At 39.6% G+C, this 20035-nt stretch overlaps 1 protein-coding gene across 4 annotated transcripts in view; it reads left to right on the forward strand.

The window, feature by feature from the left end:
- Window positions 1–20035, forward strand: part of PRKN (parkin RBR E3 ubiquitin protein ligase) — a 1621201-nt gene that overhangs the window by 1234482 nt on the left and 366684 nt on the right. For all 4 annotated transcript variants that reach the window (XM_037817596.1, XM_037817593.1, XM_037817594.1 and 1 more), the window contains exon 9: window positions 3447–3596. In XM_037817596.1, coding sequence (XP_037673524.1) covers window positions 3447–3596 — 150 coding nt within the window. The remainder of the gene's footprint in view (window positions 1–3446; window positions 3597–20035) is intronic.

The raw sequence follows: 20035 nt of genomic DNA on the forward strand, positions 1-20035 counted from the left end.
GGCTTCATAGAAAGAGTTAGGTAGCTTTCCCTCTTCTTCAATTTTTTTGAAGAGATTGAGCAGGATTGGTACTAATTGGTTCTTGAATGCTTGGTAGAATTCACATGTGAAACCATCTAGTCCTGGGCTTTTCCTTTTTGGGAGCTTTTTGATGACTGACTCAATCTCTTTACTTGTGATTGGTTTGTTGAGGTCATCTATTTCTTCTTGAGTTAATGTTGGTTGTTTATGCTTTTCTAGAAAGTTGTCCATTTCATCTAAGTTGTCTAGTTTATTAGCATATAGTTGCTCATAGTATCTTCTCATTATCTCCTTAATTTCTGCAGGGTCGGTAGTTATATTTCCTTTCCCATTTCTGATTGCATTTATTTGCATCTGCTCTTTTTTTTTTTGTTTGTTTGTTTGTTAGCCTAGCCAGTGGTCCATCGATTTTATTGAGTTTCTCAAAAAACCAACTTCTGGTTTTGTTGATTCTCTCTATTGTTTTCCTGTTCTCAATTGCATTTATTTCTGCTCTAATCTTTGTTATTTCTTCCCTTCTGCTTGCTTTGGGGTTAGTTTGCTGTTCTTTCTCTAATTCCTCCAGGTGAGCAGTTAATGCTTCCATTTTTGCTCTCTCTTCTCTTTTAATATAGGCATTTAGGGCAATAAATTTCCCTCTCAGCACCGCCTTTGCTGCATCCCATAAGTTTTGATAAGTTGTGTTTTCATTGTCATTTGCCTCGAGGTATTTACTAATTTCTCTTGTAATTTCTTCCTTTACCCACTGGTTTTCTAAGAGGGTGTTGTTTAGCCTCCATATGTTTGTGAATTTTATGACCTTCTGCCTTTTATTTATTTCCAACTTCATTCCATTGTGGTCTGAGAAAGTGTTTTGTATAATATCAATATTTTTAAATTTGTTGAGACTTGCTTTGTGACCCAACATGTGGTCTATCCTAGAGAATGTTCCATGAGCACTTGAGAAAAAAGTGTATCCTGCTGCTCCCTAAGACCCTGCTCATATTTTTCCATTTTTTTCACCATCTTTTCTTTTGTGTGTATGAATTCGAATGACCTGTCTTCCAGTTCACTGATCCTTTCTTCTGCCTGTTCAAATCTACTGTTGCGTCCCTCCATTGTGTTTTTCATCTCCTCCATTGTGGCCTTCATTCCCATGAGTTCTGCCATTTGTTTTTTTAAGTTTATGAATTCTTCTTTATGGTCAACCAGTGTCTTCTTTACATCCTTCAGCTCTTTTGCTATATCTTCCTTCATTTCATCAAATTTATTTAGCATTAGTTGCCTCCACTCCTGTGTCTCAGGTGAGCTATTAGTTTGTTCCTTTGGCTGGTCCATGTTTTCGTGTTTCCTGGTATGGCTTGTTATCTTAAGTTGTCTAGGCATCTGATTCTCTTGATTAGTTTATTTTGGAGCTTGTTTTCTGTCTTTTACCTAGTGGTTTTCTTGTTGGTTAGCTTTGTTCTCTGGCATCTGTATTTCAGTTCAACTTATTCTAGGCCTCTAACTTAGGTTCTATTTAGTTGATCAGAATTTTTCCCCTCTTGTTTTTTCTGTTTCTTGCTCTGCCTCTATGTAACCTTTTTGTGAGTGGGTCTCCTCAGATATGGTCGACCCTAGTCAGATTTTCCCAGTCTAGTGAGGCCCAGGTCTCATTGGGAGGGTATGGAGTTTTCCTGAGAATGAGAGCCTCCTATGAGGCCTTTAGAATTGGTGCTTTTCCTCTCCTGTCCAGCAGGTGGTGCTTGTCAGCCTGCAGCTCCCCAACCAGGGTAAGGAGTTATGGAGACTTTAGTTCTCCTGGTGACTCTGATCCTGTCAGGGGCATGGCTGACTGAAGCTGGAATCTGAATTCCAGCCCCTGGGGTGTGAGTTCCCAGAAGGAGGACTGCCAGTTGAGCAGGTCCTCCCTCCACTCTCCCAATCCTCAGAACTCCAGTTGTCTCTCAGGGGCACTATTCCCTTCTCCCCTCTCCTCTTTGGTGCCTCTCCAGGTAGATTTCTTGGTCAGCCTGAGTTGCCAATTAAAGACAGGGGTGGAGGCCTTCAGTAGTGAATGTGGAACTCAAAGACACTGTGGGCACTCTGTCTCCCCCAAGCCCAGCCTAGTCCCCCAACCTGGGCCTTCCGACAGAAAATAACCACATATATTACTTTTATATTAAAAAAAAAAAAAAAAAAATAGAAAAGAAATCAAGAAAAAGAAAAAAGGAAAGAAAATAAAATAAAGTCTCTTTTAAAAGTCTTTCCCCAGCCTGGAAGTTTTGTCAGTGTCAGAATAGAGCATTTAAAGCTATGCTTTGGGCTATTGTCTGATAATTACTCTCCAACCCCTTCAGTTCCACCCCTGTGGGGGGCTATTGAAATGCAAAAAGATAAGGGATCAGTGAGAAGCCAGAAGGGACAAAATGTAGGGGGAAAAAAATGGCTTTTTTGGAGTCTAGGAATGGGTGCCCGCTTTTATGTGCCCCCACTTCTCAGAGCCCAGCCCTTCTTTAGACCCCAGCTCCCAAAGTTAGTTAATTAATTTGTTAATTAATTCTGCAGTTGAGGCTGGCTTGAGCCTCCCTTCTTGCCCTCAGCAGATTGCTGTTTTTGGGTTTTTTTTTTCCCCCCTTTCAGGGAGCCGGCAGCAAGACAGTCTGTGAGGTCTGGGTGGGGAGGGGCGCCAGACCCCTGGTCCGGGGAACTTACAATGTTCGCTGCGATCTCAGCTTTTCCTCCAATTCCAAACTTGTGTCCAATGTGTGACTGGTTACTGGAGACCCTGAAAACACTGTTTCATATAGTTCTTGGGTAATGGCCAGCTGCTCTAGGGGAGAGATGAAATTCTGCTCCTCACCACTCCACCATCTGGCCGCGCCTCTGTCTTTAACATTTTTATAAAGGAATTTGACCAGATCTTTCTTCCTTCTTCCCCCCTCCCCCCTCCCTTGCTCCCTCACTCCTTCCTTCCCTCCTTCCTCCTTCCTTCCTTCCATCCTTCCTTCCCTCCTTCCTTCTTCCTTCCTTCCTTCCCTCCTTCCTTCTTCCTTCCTTCCTTCCCTCTTTCCTTCTTCCTGCCTTCCTTCCCTCCTTCCTTCTTCCTTCCTTCCCTCCTTCCTTCTTCCTTCCTTCCCTCCTTCCTTCTTCCTTTCTTCCCTCCTTCCTTCTTCCTTCCTTCCTTCTTTCCTTCCTTCCTTCTTCCTTCCTTCCTTCCCTCCTTCCTTCTTTCCTTCCTTCCTTCCATCCTTCCTTCCTGTCTTCCCACCCAAATCCCCTCTGTGTTTGAGGACTCTGGCCATATTGGGCCACCCCCGATTCAGTTTGGCCTCATCCTAAGTAACATCACCTTCAAAGCTCCTATTAAAAATGGCCTCACATCCGCAGGACCTGGGGTTGGGACTTGACCATGTCTTTGTGGGGACATGATTCAGTCGGTAACACTCACCGTCTTGTCTCTGCAGTACGGCCGGTACCAGCAGTACGGCGCCGAGGAGTGCGTGCTGCGGGCGGGGGGCGCGCTGTGCCCCAGCCCTGGCTGCGGGGCGGGGCTGCTGCCGGAGCCGGGAGTGAGGAGAGTCGCGTGCGCGGGCGGCCACGGCCTGGGCTGCGGGGTAAGTGCGGCCGCGCCACGGGGCGTCCTTTGTGTTTCCTTTTGCTGATTGGCTGGGATTCAATTTTGTTTTATTTTAGTTTTCCCTTTGAACTCAGACATCTTTGAACTGATGTATAAGGAAAGGGATTTAAAAACTCATACAGGACCTCAGATATGAATATATATATATATACATACATATATATATATATGTATGTATATATATATATATATATATATGGAATAGCTTTTTTAAGATCTTATGCTTTACTTGTTCATCACGATATTTACTCTAAGTCTCTGTGACTCACTAGACCAGACTTTTAATGTTTCCTCCAGTACGCAGCAGATTCAGATAAAAAAAAAAAATGCATTTCTTCAGGACTGTCTTTAAGTAGACAGGATTGAAGAAGAAAGAGAATTCCCCATCAGTGACGCTTAGTGACATTGTTGGCCTGTTTCAAGAAATAAAAGGAAGATGAGCACAGAAAACTTGAGAAAGTATGGTGCCATAAAAATCATTTTAAATAGAGATGAGCAACACTAAGCGTGCCTCTTAGGGAAGCAGAATGAGAAACATGGAACGTGTTTGTTCTAAGAGGTCAAAACACGTGGCCTCGGCGGCTTCTTGAATAAACACACCACTGAGAGTGGGAGGTAAAGGGTGCGGGAAGCATGGCGCAAACACAGAAAGGCTCACTAAGTTACAGGTTGAATGACAAATGGATAATAATCCTGATATTAAATCTAATGCAGGCAGGAAAAGGAAGAAAGTGTATGTGCTTATACAGGCTATTGAATTTAGATGGGGAAACATTTCTTTTTAATATTGAAACTTTGTGGGCTTTGTGGAAGAAGGGGCCTTGCTAACAGAAGAACGTTACCCAGGCACAATAGTTTGCTGAGTGCTGTAAGTCACCGCTGCATAAATGGGTCACCTGTGCATAAACTGACATCTGTCACCCTTACGAAAGCTTCCTATCTGTCCACGAAGTAAGGCACACAGAACCCTGGGTTGGGCTACAAAGTAGAGGAAGTGGAAGTTGAAAAATAATGAGATACTATAAACTCTAAATGGTAGGAAGATACCCTTGGATTAATAATTGTGATTGCATTCGAATGAAAACTCAAGAAATTTTTGCTATCCCTAGAAATTATGGAAATCAAACTGCATTTTCCAGTTTTAGTCATCATCATTTTCTATATAATCTGTACTGATTGTGTGGAGCATACAGAGGCTGCCAAATTCTGGGTCAGGATGCTAGTGAGGTTTCCTTTTAAAATGAGTTACAGAAGTTTTTAACTGTGTACTTCTGCCTGCTCATTGCCTACTGCTGTTCCTTTCTCTAAGGCTGGATTTTAAGATTTTACTTTCTTTATGAGGGGGATACTTTCTTTGGCTCATCTTTGTAGTCACTTGTTCACTTTGTTTTAAGAAGGTTTATGTAATTTTAAATTTTGAACACCTTTATCTTTCCCTTTTCATGCATTGTGGCTTTGTAGGTAAGTGACAGACATATTTAATCACCAGGTCATGGAAAACTATTTTGGAAGTGAATTGAACTGTTTTAGTATCTTTGGATTAAGACAGTCTGAAGGCAAATCTTACCTAAAGGAGAAGACCTTTATTCAAGATAAGATTTCCCTTTGCCCTTAAGAAATCCTAGATAATGGTTTTTCATATTATTTTGATTTAGTCTGTTGTGTTTTTTTTTTTTTTTTTGGAAGTTATTGGCTGGTTTGTTTGCTAGTTGTCAACTAGGAATAACCCAAAATTTTAACAGTTCAAAAAAATATATGTTTACCATCATCTCCTAGTGTTTCTGAGGGTCAGGAGTCCAGGAGTGGCTTAGCTGAGTGGTTCTGGCTCACGTCTCCCAGGAGGTTGCACTCAACCTGTTGGCCAGTGTTGCAGTTATCTGAAGGCTTGACTGGGTCTGGAAGATCCACTCTCTAGATGGTTGACTTGCATGACTTTTGGCAACACAGGCTGTTGGCAGAAAGCCACCATTCTTTACCAGGTGGCTCTTTTGTTAGATGTTTGTCTTCATAGTGACAGCTAACTTCCCCCAAAACAAGTGATCCAAAAGAGAGAGCAAAGAAGACGCTGCAGTGTTTTTATGAGTTAGTCTGGATTCAGTCTACCCTCAAAGGGAAGGGAATTGGGCTCCATCATAAAGGAAGGATTATCAAAAAGTTTATACCACAGTTTATAATTTGAAGAAATTGAAAAAAACAAACAAATGAAAAGAAATGGTCTTCTAAAGTATGTACTTGACTTTGTGCTTTCCTTTCTATCCTGCCTTTTTCACTCCTATCCCCATAGTTCTTTTCAGGTCTACAGTAAGTCCCATTGCCTTGGCTTGTTTCTTAACAATGACGAGTTGACCTCATCATCACAGCTCTTCTTCAACTCCTCAACTTTCACAAAAGGATGATGACCCAACTTAGTGTTTAAGGAGGTTGGGTGGATGCCCTAAGCACAATTCCTGGCTGTGCCAACTACCTGCAGTGTTAACCTTTCTGTGTCTCAGTTTCTTCATCTCTAAAATGGGGTGCATAATCTAACCCTATAAGATTATTTTGAATTTTAAATGAGATAATACATGTAAAATACCCAGAATAGTGCCAGCATATAGTAAGTGTATACATATTTAATGTTTAATCAAAAGCTGAATTAATATTTATCAAAGACTCTCCTGAAAGACCCAGTGTTCAAAGAAAATTGCTTACAGGGCACACATTTTATCCACTCTTCCAAATATTCTAAAATATACCTCTGGATTGAGCCATATCAGCAGCAGAGAATTTGGCATCTGATCCTCACTATTTTAGCCCCTCAAATAATTGCTTTTTCTGAACAGTACTTTAGTGTGATGCCATTTGTTTATATTTTTGGTCATTATGTATGAAATATGATGCAATGTCTTTTATGGGCGTGTGTTCCAAAATATCAAGAGGTATTTTGATGAAGAAGCTTGGTGGCTATCCCTGATAAGCAACTGATAAGATTTCCCTCTTCAAGGTGGCTGCCAGAAAACCTAAAACCACATTTGCAAGCAACCTGTAGCATGTATAGGTCACTAATAGAATGCATTCTGAAGTCCTTATCCTGGCTTCCCTTTACGCCTTATTACTTTCTCCCTTTTTCTACTGTATGCTGTTTTGCTGTGGTTTGTACATCCTTGTAAGCTGCCAATCTTTTCTGGATTTAAGGGTGGTAATGGAAAGTTGTGTTGAAGGAATCATGGTTAGATTATGTTTTTTCAGATGCAGAACATGCTCCAATAAATAAAAGTTAGAGGAAGGTGAATTACAGCATTTGCTGTAGAACCACGGACAACCAAGACCAAACAAGAGCTGCAGAAAGCTGTGAGTTCTCAGCCTGCACGATGTTCAAGGCAGGGTCAGTGGTAGCAAAGCCACAGAAGAACCACAGAGACTTAGATTTGAAAGAAACCCTGGACATCAGTAAACCCAGTCACTCTCAGTCTGTAGTTTGTAGGCTTATAGTAAATATCTGTAAATCCACCTGTGCCTACATTTTTCCTCAACTATCAACAGATTCAAAAGTACGGCTCTTATTATGTGGGTATCCAAGAAGTGTTTGATGTTACAAAAAGGATCTCATACATCAGAAATTTGAGAAGTAACTTCTCTGTCATTCATGGAATTTACAAATTAAGACTTAGACATATTCCAATATGCCCATAGCTACCCATTTTCAGTACTGAGACTCATCCAAGGGTTGAGTTCCAGACTCAAGATGATTCTAACCTTCTACTCATCAGGCTGAAATGGCCCCCTATATACCCTTGAGTTCCCTTTGGAAGAAACAGCCTTCAGCATTTTGTTTGGCTTTAAAATGGGGCTAAGGTTAGTATTTATGACTCCCTTCTTCAAACATACAGTAATGTCCATTGGAAAATCAGATTACCTGACCTTTTTCTTACTATATCACTAAGCTTAGCTTTTACCCAGAGAGTAGTGTACACTAGTTTACAAATCCATTTAAATGAGAACTCCAGTCCTTCAAGGAAGGGTCTGATGGATGTATGATAGTTACAGATTATTATTAGCATTATTAAGAATTATTTGAGAGAAAGTACACATCTCAGGATATAAGTCTAAGTGTTACAGCTGTTTCATATCTTCATATCGCATGCCAACAGGTCATGGTCCTCAATAAATGCATAGATTTCAGGTTTAATGTTCATTGAAAGAATGAACGAATGAATGAATCTTAACAATGGAGAAGTAACATGAGCAAACTATCCCTTTTATTTTCAACTCTCAATCATCATTTACTCCAATATTAGAAATGTTTACCTTGTCTTGACAAAAGTCCCTTCAAAAAATATTTAAGCACCTCTATATACTTACACAATATATAGTGTTTTAGTAGCACACATAGTACATAATTCAGAACATGAAAATATACTGTTTTCAGAATTTCACAGAAAGTCAATGAGGAACCTAAAAGTATCGCAAAATTGCAGAGTTTTTCTGCCCAATAAGAGGCTACACCACCAAATAAAGAACTGTGTACATTCTGATATATAAAATGTCTTACTCTATTTTTACAGTGATAGAACTCCACAAAGAATATACTTAGGGATCAAATAGTCTAACCTCACTCTCTACTAACCCTTGATCATATTTTTACCCTGCTCATAAAAATATTAATCGATTTCCTAAGGAATTCATATTATGCATTATTCTTTTTTCTAGACTTATTGCTATTCCTCAGAACTATATGATTAACTTCTATGATTCTGATGTAAAATGTTGACATGTTTAATGCTGGAAAAAAGCAACAAAATATGGAATACATTATACTCACAACCTGGGAATGCAGAAAGCTATGGCAATCAAACCTTGAGAGTTCTGTATAAATAAAACATCTTTATCTTATTTGGTACAGTCTTGGGATATTTATGTCTGGGAGATAATTTCTTAAAATAATACTGGGAGTTAGATGAAGGGTTTCCTGTTTTAAATTAGAAAATCGAGGACAAGATTTAATAACTATCAAAAATTACATATTCAAATGAAAATGAGATTTTAAAAATTCATGTTATTGATTATAAATTAATAATTTCATAAGGAATTTTGCAGTCATTCACTCATTTAATGAAGTGTTGAGCTGTTTAGAGGCAGATTTATCGTGGAACTAATGAAACGTAAGCTGCAGTTTCCTCACTTGCACAGGCCCCTGCCAAGTCCGCTTAACCAGGTTTGGATCCTTGAATTGTTTTTCTTAAAGAGGGTCTCAAATATTGTATAAACTTTAGTCCCTATAAAACTGGGGTTTAGCAGTTTGCAAGTCTGTGGTGTAACCCACAATGTACAATGAAATTATTGTACATTTTGTTGAAAATTGTGATACTGAACTACTTATAACAATAGTTTACCATATTGTTGAAGATTTTAGTTAAATGAGCGTTCAAACTTGATTTTTGCCTTTGTATAGGAAAGGGATAAAGACAAATGGTGATATTTAGCCTTTCACTTAAAGATCTAATTATTGAGTTAAAACCTAAATTAACAAATAGATGTAGGGTGCTTATCCTTTTACTGTGTGAAGCTCAGAAACAGAAAGCAAGCAGAGATGGTCAGTATTTAATAATAAAATGAAAAGAAATGGTTAATTTTTCTATTCTTTAAGGATGTCTTACTTTTTATAACAATTCATAATTTCATTGAAATTATGCTGAAATATTTTGAAAATTATATTCATTTCTCAGTTTTTAAAGACTAGAGATTAAAATCTAGACTCCAAAATGTATGTGGTTTATATCATGACATTTTCAAGGAGACATCTAAAAGGAAACTTATTTTTCATTATTATTAAATGTGGGTTGGATCATTCCTTGTTTGCCTCAACTGCTTGTACACCCCAGCTTAAAGTTAATAGAAAAATATCTTGTTGACACATTATTTTTGATATACAAGATGTTCATTATCAAAAAGTATTTTTAAAAGAAAGTTAGAAGATGGCAGACTGGTGAGCTGTATGTTTTAGTTACTCCTCCAGGAAAGTAGGTAAAAAGCCAGGAACTGCGTGGACTGGACACCACAGAGCAATCTGTCTTTGGGCATACTTCATACAACACTCATGAAAACGTGGAACTGCTGAGATCAGCGAAATCTGTAAGTTTTTGCGGCCAGGGGACCCGCGCCCCTCCCTGCCAGGCTCAGTCCCGGGGGAGGAGGGGCTGTCAGCTCCAGGAAGGAGAAGGGAGAATTGCAGTGGCTGCTCTTACCGGAAACTCATTCTACTGATTCAAACTCCAACCATAGATAGACTGAGGCCAGACACCAGAGACTCTGAGAGCAGCCAGCCCAGCAGAGAGGAGACAGGCATAGAAAAAAAACAACACGAAAAACTCCAAAATAAAAGCAGAGGATTTTTGGAGTTCTGGTGAACGCAGAAAGGGGAAGGGCGGAGATCAGGCCTTGAGGCGCATATGCAAATCCCGAAGCAAGGCTGATCTCTCTGCCCTGGGCACCTTTCCTTAATGGCCCTGGTTGCTTTGTCTATTAGCATTTCAATAACCCATTAGATCTCTGAGGAGGGCCGTTTTTTTTTTTTTTTTTTTTTTTTTAAATCCTTTTTGCTTTTCTAAAACAATTACTCTAAGAAGCTCAATACAGAAAGCTTCAAAGAATTGAAATTTGGGCACGTCAAGTCAAGAGCAGAACTAAGAGAGCTCTGAGACAAAAGGCAATAATCCAGTGGCTGAGAAAATTCACTAAACAACACAACTTCCCAAGAAAAGGGGGGTGTCCGCTCACAGCCACCATCCTGGTGGACAGGAAACACTCCTGCCCATCGCCAGCCCCATAGCCCAGAGCTGCCCCAGACAACCCAGTGTGACGGAAGTGCTTCAAATAACAGGCACACACCACAAAACTGGGCGTGGACATTAGCCTTCCCTGCAACCTCAGCTGAATGTCCCAGAGCTGGGAAGGGGGAGCAGTGTGAATTAACAGAGCCCCATTCAGCCATCATTTGAGCAGACTGGGAGCCTCCCAACACAGCCCAGCAGCCCAGAACTGCCCTGGGGGGACGGCACTCACCTGCGACATAGCACAGTCATCCCTCAACAGAGGACCCGGGGTGCACAGCCTGGAAGAGGGGCCCACTTGCAAGTCTCAGGAGCCATACGCCAATACCAAAGACTTGTGGGTCAGTGGCAGAGACAAACTGTGGCAGGACTGAACTGAAGGATTAGACTATTGCAGTAGCTTTAAAACTCTAGGATCATCAGGGAGATTTGATTGTTAGGGCCACCCCCCCTCCCCGACTGCCCAGAAACACGCCCCACATACAGGGCAGGCAACACCAACTACACACGCAAGCTTGGGACACCAATTGGGCCCCACAAGACTCACTCCCCCACTCACCAAAAAGGCTAAGCAGGGGAGATCTGGCTTGTGGAGAACAGGTGGCTCGTGGACGCCACCTGCTGGTTAGTTAGAGAAAGTGTACTCCACGAAGCTGTAGATCTGATAAATTAGAGATAAGGACTTCAACTGGTCTACAAACCCTAAAAGAACCCTATCAAGGTCAGCAAATGCCACGAGGCCAAAAACAACAGAAAATTATAAAGCATATGAAAAAACCAGACGATATGGATAACCCAAGCCCAAGCACCCAAATCAAAAGACCAGAAGAGACACACCTAGAGCAGCTACTCAAAGAACTAAAGATGAACAATGAGACCCTAGTACGGGATATGAAGGAAATCAAGAAGACCCTAGAAGAGCATAAAGAAGACATTGCAAGACTAAATAAAAAAATGGATGATCTTATGGAAATTAAAGAAACTGTTGACCAAATTAAAAAGATTCTGGACACTCATAGTACAAGACTAGAGGAAGTTGAACAACGAATCAGTGACCTGGAAGATGACAGAATGGAAAATGAAAACATAAAAGAAAGAATGGGGAAAAAAATTGAAAAACTCGAAATGGACCTCAGGGATATGATAGATAATATGAAACGTCTGAATATAAGACTCATTGGTGTCCCAGAAGGGGAAGAAAAGGGTAAAGGTCTAGGAAGAGTATTCAAAGAAATTGTTGGGGAAAACTTCCCAAATCTTCTAAACAACATAAATACACAAATCATAAATGCTCAGCGAACTCCAAATAGAATAAATCCAAAAAAACCCACTCCGAGACATATACTGATCACACTGTCAAACATAGAAGAGAAGGAGCAAGTTCTGAAAGCAGCAAGAGAAAAGCAATTCACCACATACAAAGGAAACAGCATAAGACTAAGTAGTGACTACTCAGCAGCCACCATGGAGGCGAGAAGGCAGTGGCACGATATATTTAAAATTCTGAGTGAGAGGAATTTCCAGCCAAGAATACTTTATCCAGCAAAGCTCTCCTTCAAATTTGAGGGAGAGCTTAAATTTTTCACAGACAAAGAAATGCTGAGAGAATTTGCTAACAAGAGACCTGCCCTACTGGAGATACTAAAGGGAGCCCTACAGACAGAGAAACAAAGAAAGGACAGAGAGACTTGGAGAAAGGTTCAGTACTAAAGAGATTCGGTATGGGCACAATAAAGGATATTAATAGAGAGAGGGAAAAATATGGCAAACATAATCCAAAGGATAAGATGGCCGATTCAAGAAATGCCTTCACGGTTTTAACATTGAATGTAAATGGATTAAACTCCCCAATTAAAAGATATAGATTCGCAGAATGGATCAAAAAAAATGAACCATCAATATGTTGCATACAAGAGACTCATCTTAGGCACAGGGACACAAAGAAACTGAAAGTGAAAGGATGGAAAAAAATATTTCATGCAAGCTACAGCCAAAAGAAAGCAGGTGTAGCAATATTAATCTCAGATAAAATAGACTTCAAATGCAGGGATGTTTTGAGAGACAAAGAAGGCCACTACATACTAATAAAAGGGGCAATTCAGCAAGAAGAAATAACAATCGTAAATGTCTATGCACCCAATCAAGGTGCCACAAAATACATGAGAGAAACATTGGCAAAACTAAAGGAAGCAATTGATGTTTCCACAATAATTGTGGGAGACTTCAACACATCACTCTCTCCTATAGATAGATCAACCAGACAGAAGACCAATAAGGAAATTGAAAACCTAAACAATCTGATAAATGAATTAGATTTAACAGACATCTACAGGACATTACATCCCAAATCACCAGGATACACATACTTTTCTAGTGCTCATGGAACTTTCTCCAGAATAGATCATCTGCTGGGACATAAAACAAGCCTCAATAAATTTAAAAAGATTGAAATTATTCAAAGCACATTCTCTGACCACAATGGAATACAATTAGAAGTCAATAACCATCAGAGACTTAGAAAATTCACAAATACCTGGAGGTTAAACAACACACTCCTAAACAATCAGTGGGTTAAAGAAGAAATAGCAAGAGAAATTGCTAAATATATAGAGACGAATGAAAATGAGAACACAACATACCAAAACCTATGGGATGCAGCAAAAGCAGTGCTAAGGGGGAAATTTATAGCACTAAACGCATATATTAAAAAGGAAGAAAGAGCCAAAATCAAAGAACTAATGGATCAACTGAAGAAGCTAGAAAATGAACAGCAAACCAATCCTAAACCAAGTACAAGAAAAGAAATAACAAGGATTAAAGCAGAAATAAATGACATAGAGAACAAAAAAACAATAGAGAGGATAAATATCACCAAAAGTTGGTTCTTTGAGAAGATCAACAAGATTGACAAGCCCCTAGCTAGACTGACAAAATCAAAAAGAGAGAAGACCCATATAAACAAAATAATGAATGAAAAAGGTGACATAACTGCAGATCCTGAAGAAATTAAAAAAATTATAAGAGGATATTATGAACAACTGTATGGCAACAAACTGGATAATGTAGAAGAAATGGACAATTTCCTGGAAACATATGAACAACCTAGACTGACCAGAGAAGAAATAGAAGACCTCAACCAACCCATCACAAGCAAAGAGATCCAATCAGTCATCAAAAATCTTCCCACAAACAAATGCCCAGGGCCAGATGGCTTCACAGGGGAATTCTACCAAACTTTCCAGAAAGAACTGACACCAATCTTACTCAAACTCTTTCAAAACATTGAAAAAAATGGAACACTACCTAACTCATTTTATGAAGCTAACATCAATCTAATACCAAAACCAGGCAAAGATGCTACAAAAAAGGAAAACTACCGGCCAATCTCCCTAATGAATATAGATGCAAAAATCCTCAACAAAATACTTGCAAATCGAATCCAAAGACACATTAAAAAAATCATACACCATGATCAAGTGGGGTTCATTCCAGGCATGCAAGGATGGTTCAACATAAGAAAAACAATCAATGTATTACAACACATTAAAAACTCGAAAGGGAAAAATCAATTGATCATCTCAATAGATGCTGAAAAAGCATTTGACAAAATCCAACATCCGTTTTTGATAAAAACACTTCAAAAGGTAGGAATTGAAGGAAACTTCCTCAACATGATAAAGAGCATATATGAAAAACCCACAGCCAGCATAGTACTCAATGGTGAGAGACTGAAAGCCTTCCCTCTAAGATCAGGAACAAGACAAGGATGCCCGCTGTCACCACTGTTATTCAACATTGTGCTGGAAGTGCTAGCCAGGGCAATCCGGCAAGACAAAGAAATAAAAGGCATCCAAATTGGAAAAGAAGAAGTAAAACTGTCATTGTTTGCAGATGATATGATCTTATATCTAGAAAACCCTGAGAAATCAACGATACACCTACTAGAGCTAATAAACAAATTTAGCAAAGTAGCGGGATACAAGATTAATGCACATAAGTCAGTAATGTTTCTATATGCTAGAAATGAACAAACTGAAGAGACACTCAAGAAAAAGATACCATTTTCAATAGCAACTAAAAAAATCAAGTACCTAGGAATAAACTTAACCAAAGATGTAAAAGACCTATACAAAGAAAACTACATAACTCTACTAAAAGAAATAGAAGGGGACCTTAAAAGATGGAAAAATATTCCATGTTCATGGATAGGAAGGCTAAATGTCATTAAGATGTCAATTCTACCCAAACTCATCTATAGATTCAATGCAATCCCAATCAAAATTCCAACAACCTACTTTGCAGACTTGGAAAAGCTAGTTATCAAATTTATTTGGAAAGGGAAGATGCCTCGAATTGCTAAAGACACTTTAAAAAAGAAAAACGAAGTGGGAGGACTTACACTCCCTGACTTTGAAGCTTATTATAAAGCCACAGTTGCCAAAACAGCATGGTACTGGCACAAAGATAGACATATAGATCAATGGAATCGAATTGAGAATTCAGAGATAGACCCTCAGATCTATGGCCGACTGATCTTTGATAAGGCCCCCAAAGTCACCGAACTGAGCCATAATGGTCTTTTCAACAAATGGGGCTGGGAGAGTTGGATATCCATATCCAAAAGAATGAAAGAGGACCCCTACCTCACCCCCTACACAAAAATTAACTCAAAATGGACCAAAGATCTCAATATAAAAGAAAGTACCATTAAACTCCTAGAAGATAATGTAGGAAAACATCTTCAAGACCTTGTATTAGGAGGCCACTTCCTAGACTTTACACCCAAAGCACAAGCAACAAAAGAGAAAATAGATAAATGGGAACTCCTCAAGCTTAGAAGTTTCTGCACCTCAAAGGAATTTCTCAAAAAGGTAAAGAGGCAGCCAACTCAATGGGAAAAAATTTTTGGAAACCATGTATCTGACAAAAGACTGATATCTTGCATATACAAAGAAATCCTACAACTCAATGACAATAGTACAGACAGCCCAATTATAAAATGGGCAAAAGATATGAAAAGACAGTTCTCTGAAGAGGAAATACAAATGGCCAAGAAACACATGAAAAAATGTTCAGCTTCACTAGCTATTAGAGAGATGCAAATTAAGACCACAATGAGATACCATCTAACACCGGTTAGAATGGCTGCCATTAAACAAACAGGAAACTACAAATGCTGGATGGGATGTGGAGAAATTGGAACTCTTATTCATTGTTGGTGGGACTGTATAATGGTTCAGCCACTCTGGAAGTCAGTCTGGCAGTTCCTTAGAAAACTAGAGATAGAGCTACCATTCGATCCAGCGATTGCACTTCTCGGGATATACCCGGAAGATCGGAAAGCAGTGACACGAACAGATATCTGCACGCCAATGTTCATAGCAGCATTATTCACAATTGCCAAGAGATGGAAACAACCCAAATGTCCATCAACAGATGAGTGGATAAATAAAATGTGGTATATACACACGATGGAATACTACGCGGCAGTAAGAAGGAACGATCTGGTGAAACATATGACAACATGGATGAACCTTGAAGACATAATGCTGAGTGAAATAAGCCAGGCACAAAAAGAGAAATATTATATGCTACCACTAATGTGAACTTTGAAAAATGTAAAACAAATGGTTTATAATGTAGAATGTAGGGGAACTAGCAGTAGAGAGCAATTAAGGAAGGGGGAACAATAATCCAAGAAGAACAGATAAGCTATTTAACGTTCTGGGGATGCCCAGAAATGACTATGGTCTGTTAATTTCTGATGGATGTAGTAGGAACAAGTTCACTGAAATGTTGCTATAGTATGTAACTTTCTTGGGGTAAAGTAGGAACATGTTGGAAGTTAAGCAGTTATCTTAGGTTAGTTGTCTTTTTCTTACTCCCTTGCTATGGTCTCTTTGAAATGTTCTTTTATTGTATGTTTGTTTTCTTTTTAACTTTTTTTTTCATACAGTTGATTTGAAAAAAGAAGGGAAAGTTAAAAAAAAAAAAAAAAAAAAAGAAAAAAGACAAACAAGGAAAAAAAAAAAAACAAAAAAAAAACGATGTAGTGCCCCCTTGAGGAGCCTGTGGAGAATGCAGGGGTATTCGCCTACCCCACCTCCATGGTTGCTAACATGACCACAGACATAGGGGACTGGTGGTTTGATGGGTTGAGCCCTCTACCATAAGTTTTACCCTTGGGAAGACGGTTGCTGCAAAGGAGAGGCTAGGCCTCCCTGTATTTGTGCCTAAGAGTCTCCTCCTGAATGCCTCTTTGTTGCTCAGATGTGGCCCTCTCTCTCTGGCTAAGCCAACTTGAAAGGTGAAATCACTGCCCTCCCCCCTACGTGGGATCAGACACCCAGGGAAGTGAATCTCCCTGGCAACGTGGAATATGACTCCCGGGGAGGAATGTAGACCCGGCATCGTGGGATGGAGAACATCTTCTTGACCAAAAGGGGGATGTGAAAGGAAATGAAATAAGCTTCAGTGGCAGAGAGATTCCAAAACGAGCCGAGAGATCACTCTGGTGGGCACTCTTACGCACACTTTAGACAACCTTTTTAGGTTCTAAAGAATTGGGGTAGCTGGTGGTGGATACCTGAAACTATTAAACTACAACCCAGAACCCATGAATCTCGAAGACAGTTGTATAAAAATGTAGCTTATGAGGGGTGACAGTGGGATTGGGAATGCCATAAGGACCAAACTCCACTTTGTCTAGTTTATGGATCGATGTGTAGAAAAGTAGGGGAAGCAAACAAACAGACAAAGGTACCTAGTGTTCTTTTTTACTTCAATTGCTCTTTTTCACTCTAATTATTATTCTTGTTATTTTTGTGTGTGTGCTAATGAAGGTGTCAGGGATTGATTTAGGTGATGAATGTACAACTATGTAATGGTACTGTAAACAATCGAAAGTACAATTTGTTTTGTATGACTGCGTGGTATGTGAATATATCTCAATAAAATGATGATTAAAAAAAAAAAAAAAAAAAAAAAATTGACCATGGTCAGTTTTGCTTCAAAGAGAGGTGGCATAATTCGTATCTGTAGGAGAAAAATCATTCCTTTCCCTTTGCTACCTACAGAATGGTAAGAGTAAGAAAGTGAAAGTCCAAAACTTCTTTCTGTTCCTTGGTGCTGGTCAAAGGTAGAATCTGGAGTGGATGGTTCATAGTGGGGCTGACTCCAAAGACCTCGGAGGTGGCCTTGAATTAGGGAAGGGGGTGGAGGGTTCAGTTGCTCTGATTAATATATGGAGATTTAGTTTCCTGAGGGAGGGGAGATCCCCCTACCCCCCACCCCAAATGTGAGAAGTATCTGGAGAAGGTGAAGGTCCAAGAGGCATGGTAATATAAAACCTCTCTGTCTCTTCAGACCTTCAGGAGAGTCAAATGTTTTGAGGGAGTTTGTATATGTGTATTTTTTCTTTTTGGTGAAGCATGGAAAAAGGGAGTTGCCACCCGTATATAGGACAGCTCAGAGCAGAGGGAAGGGACCAGCCTCAGGAGGTGATATGTGAGTGATATCAAAAGTCCAGCAGGAGCCAGAGTCTGAGCCAAAAGGGACTATTATGAGCTTTAGCTGCTCGGAATTTGCAGAAATCTTGGGAAGGCCATTGGACTTCCCACAGAACTTGGGATAGGGGGATCCAGCTGAAATCTGATTGCTGTAGTAATGTATAACTCTGGCAGATTAGGGGCTTGAAGTCTTATGAAATGTTTATCAGTGATCGCCCAAAATCCGGCTCTGGGAGGTCTATTAGTTGGATGCTTAGGAACCATCAAGATACTCCTCTCTCTGCCAATGGAAGAGCCATTTTCAGTTCAGACTCCAAATGGGAAGCAAAACTTCACAACAAAAAGGCTTTGCCTTCCCCTCTCTCTAGCTAAGCCAACTTGAAAGGTAAAATCACTGCCCTGCCCCCCTACGTGGGATCAGACACCCAGGGGAGTGAATCTCCCTGGCAACGTGGAATATGACTCTCGGGGAGGAATGTAGACCTGGCATCGTGGGACGGAGAACATCTTCTTGACCAAAAGGGGGATGTGAAAGGAAATGAAATAAGCTTCAGTAGCAGAGAGATTCCAAAAGGAGCCGAGAGGTCACTCTGGTGGGCACTCTTACGCACAATTTAGACAACCCTTTTTAGGTTCTAAAGAATTTTGGGGTAGCTGGTGGTGGATACCTGAAACTATCAAACTACAACCCAGAACCCATGAATCTCGAAGACAATTGTATAAAAATGTAGCTAATGAGGGGTGACAATGGGATTGGGAAAACCATAAGGACCACACTCCCCTTTGTCTAGTTTATGGATGGATGAGTAGAAAAATAGGGGAAGGAAACAAACAAACAAGCAGACAAAGGTACCCAGTGTTCTTTTTTACTTCAATTGCTCTTTTTCACTGTAATTATTATTCTTATTATTTTTGTGTGTGTGCTAATGAAGGTGTCAGGGATTGATTTAGGTGATGAATGTGCAACTATGTAATGGTACTGTGAACAATCGAATGTACGATTTGTTTTGTATGACTGCGTGGTATGTGAATATATCTCAATAAAATGAAGATTAAAAAAAAAAAAAAAAAAAAAGAAAGGGATCTTAGGGTATGTAGCACAATGAGTAAAAATAGGTTCCTCATTATTGTGAAATTTCAGAACACCTGGAATAAGATCAATGAAGTTAAAAGCAATAGCAGATCCCAGTCAAAGGATCAAGAATCAAACGGCCATGGACTTCTCGAGAGTGACACTGAAACTTAGAAGACTAAGAAACAATGTATTAAAAATTCTGAGGAAAAATTATTTTCAATCCAGAATTCTGTACCCAGACAGCTATCAATGAATATAACATTTTTAGATATCTATGTCTCAAATGATTTACCTCCCATGGACCCATCTGAGAAAGTTGTTGGAGGATGTGCTCCACCGAAAGATGAAAATACTGAATCCAGGAAACAGGGGACCCAGTTCTAGAGAACAACACAAGGAAGCCCCAGCAGAGCTACTGTGGCTTAAAGAACAAGTCCAGAAGGACACGGGGCTGGAAGGATATCTCTGGGAAACAAGTGAAGCTGATGAATTGCCTTCTATGTTCAGAAAATAATAGAAGGGTTTTATAAATCTGTTGGAGGACTTGAGAAGAATGGGTGAGACCAATCTGGAAAATAAAGCAAACAAATCAGTCCTTATCAATAGCAAGATAAAAATGTGATAGAAAAAGGAAATAAAATCAGAGTGCCGTCATGGGTTCAACAGTGAGTGATGCTTATTTGGTTGTAATAATGCAAATGCTTATTGATTTAATAAATTGTAATAGCAGCAAAAGGGAGCAGCAAAAATACTAGGTCCTCAGGTACCGTAAAAAGAAGCCTATGCTGTGTGACAGCACGTTAAAGTTGGTGGATCGGGGTATCGGGGGAGGGGGGTCAGGGTATGCTGTGTATGGGGTTTGTATTGTTTTTGCAACTGTTCCTGTAACTTTGAATTTATTTCAAAATAAAATTAAAAAAAAAAAAAATAAAAAAAATAAAAGAAAGTTAATGTTATGAAATGTAAAAATATGCATTCCATGTTTATTTGACATGTGTCCAAAAATCTAATTTAAACTATAAAA

Source organism: Choloepus didactylus, chromosome 24, assembly GCF_015220235.1.
Source record: "Choloepus didactylus isolate mChoDid1 chromosome 24, mChoDid1.pri, whole genome shotgun sequence".
NCBI classification, from domain to species: domain Eukaryota; kingdom Metazoa; phylum Chordata; class Mammalia; order Pilosa; family Megalonychidae; genus Choloepus; species Choloepus didactylus.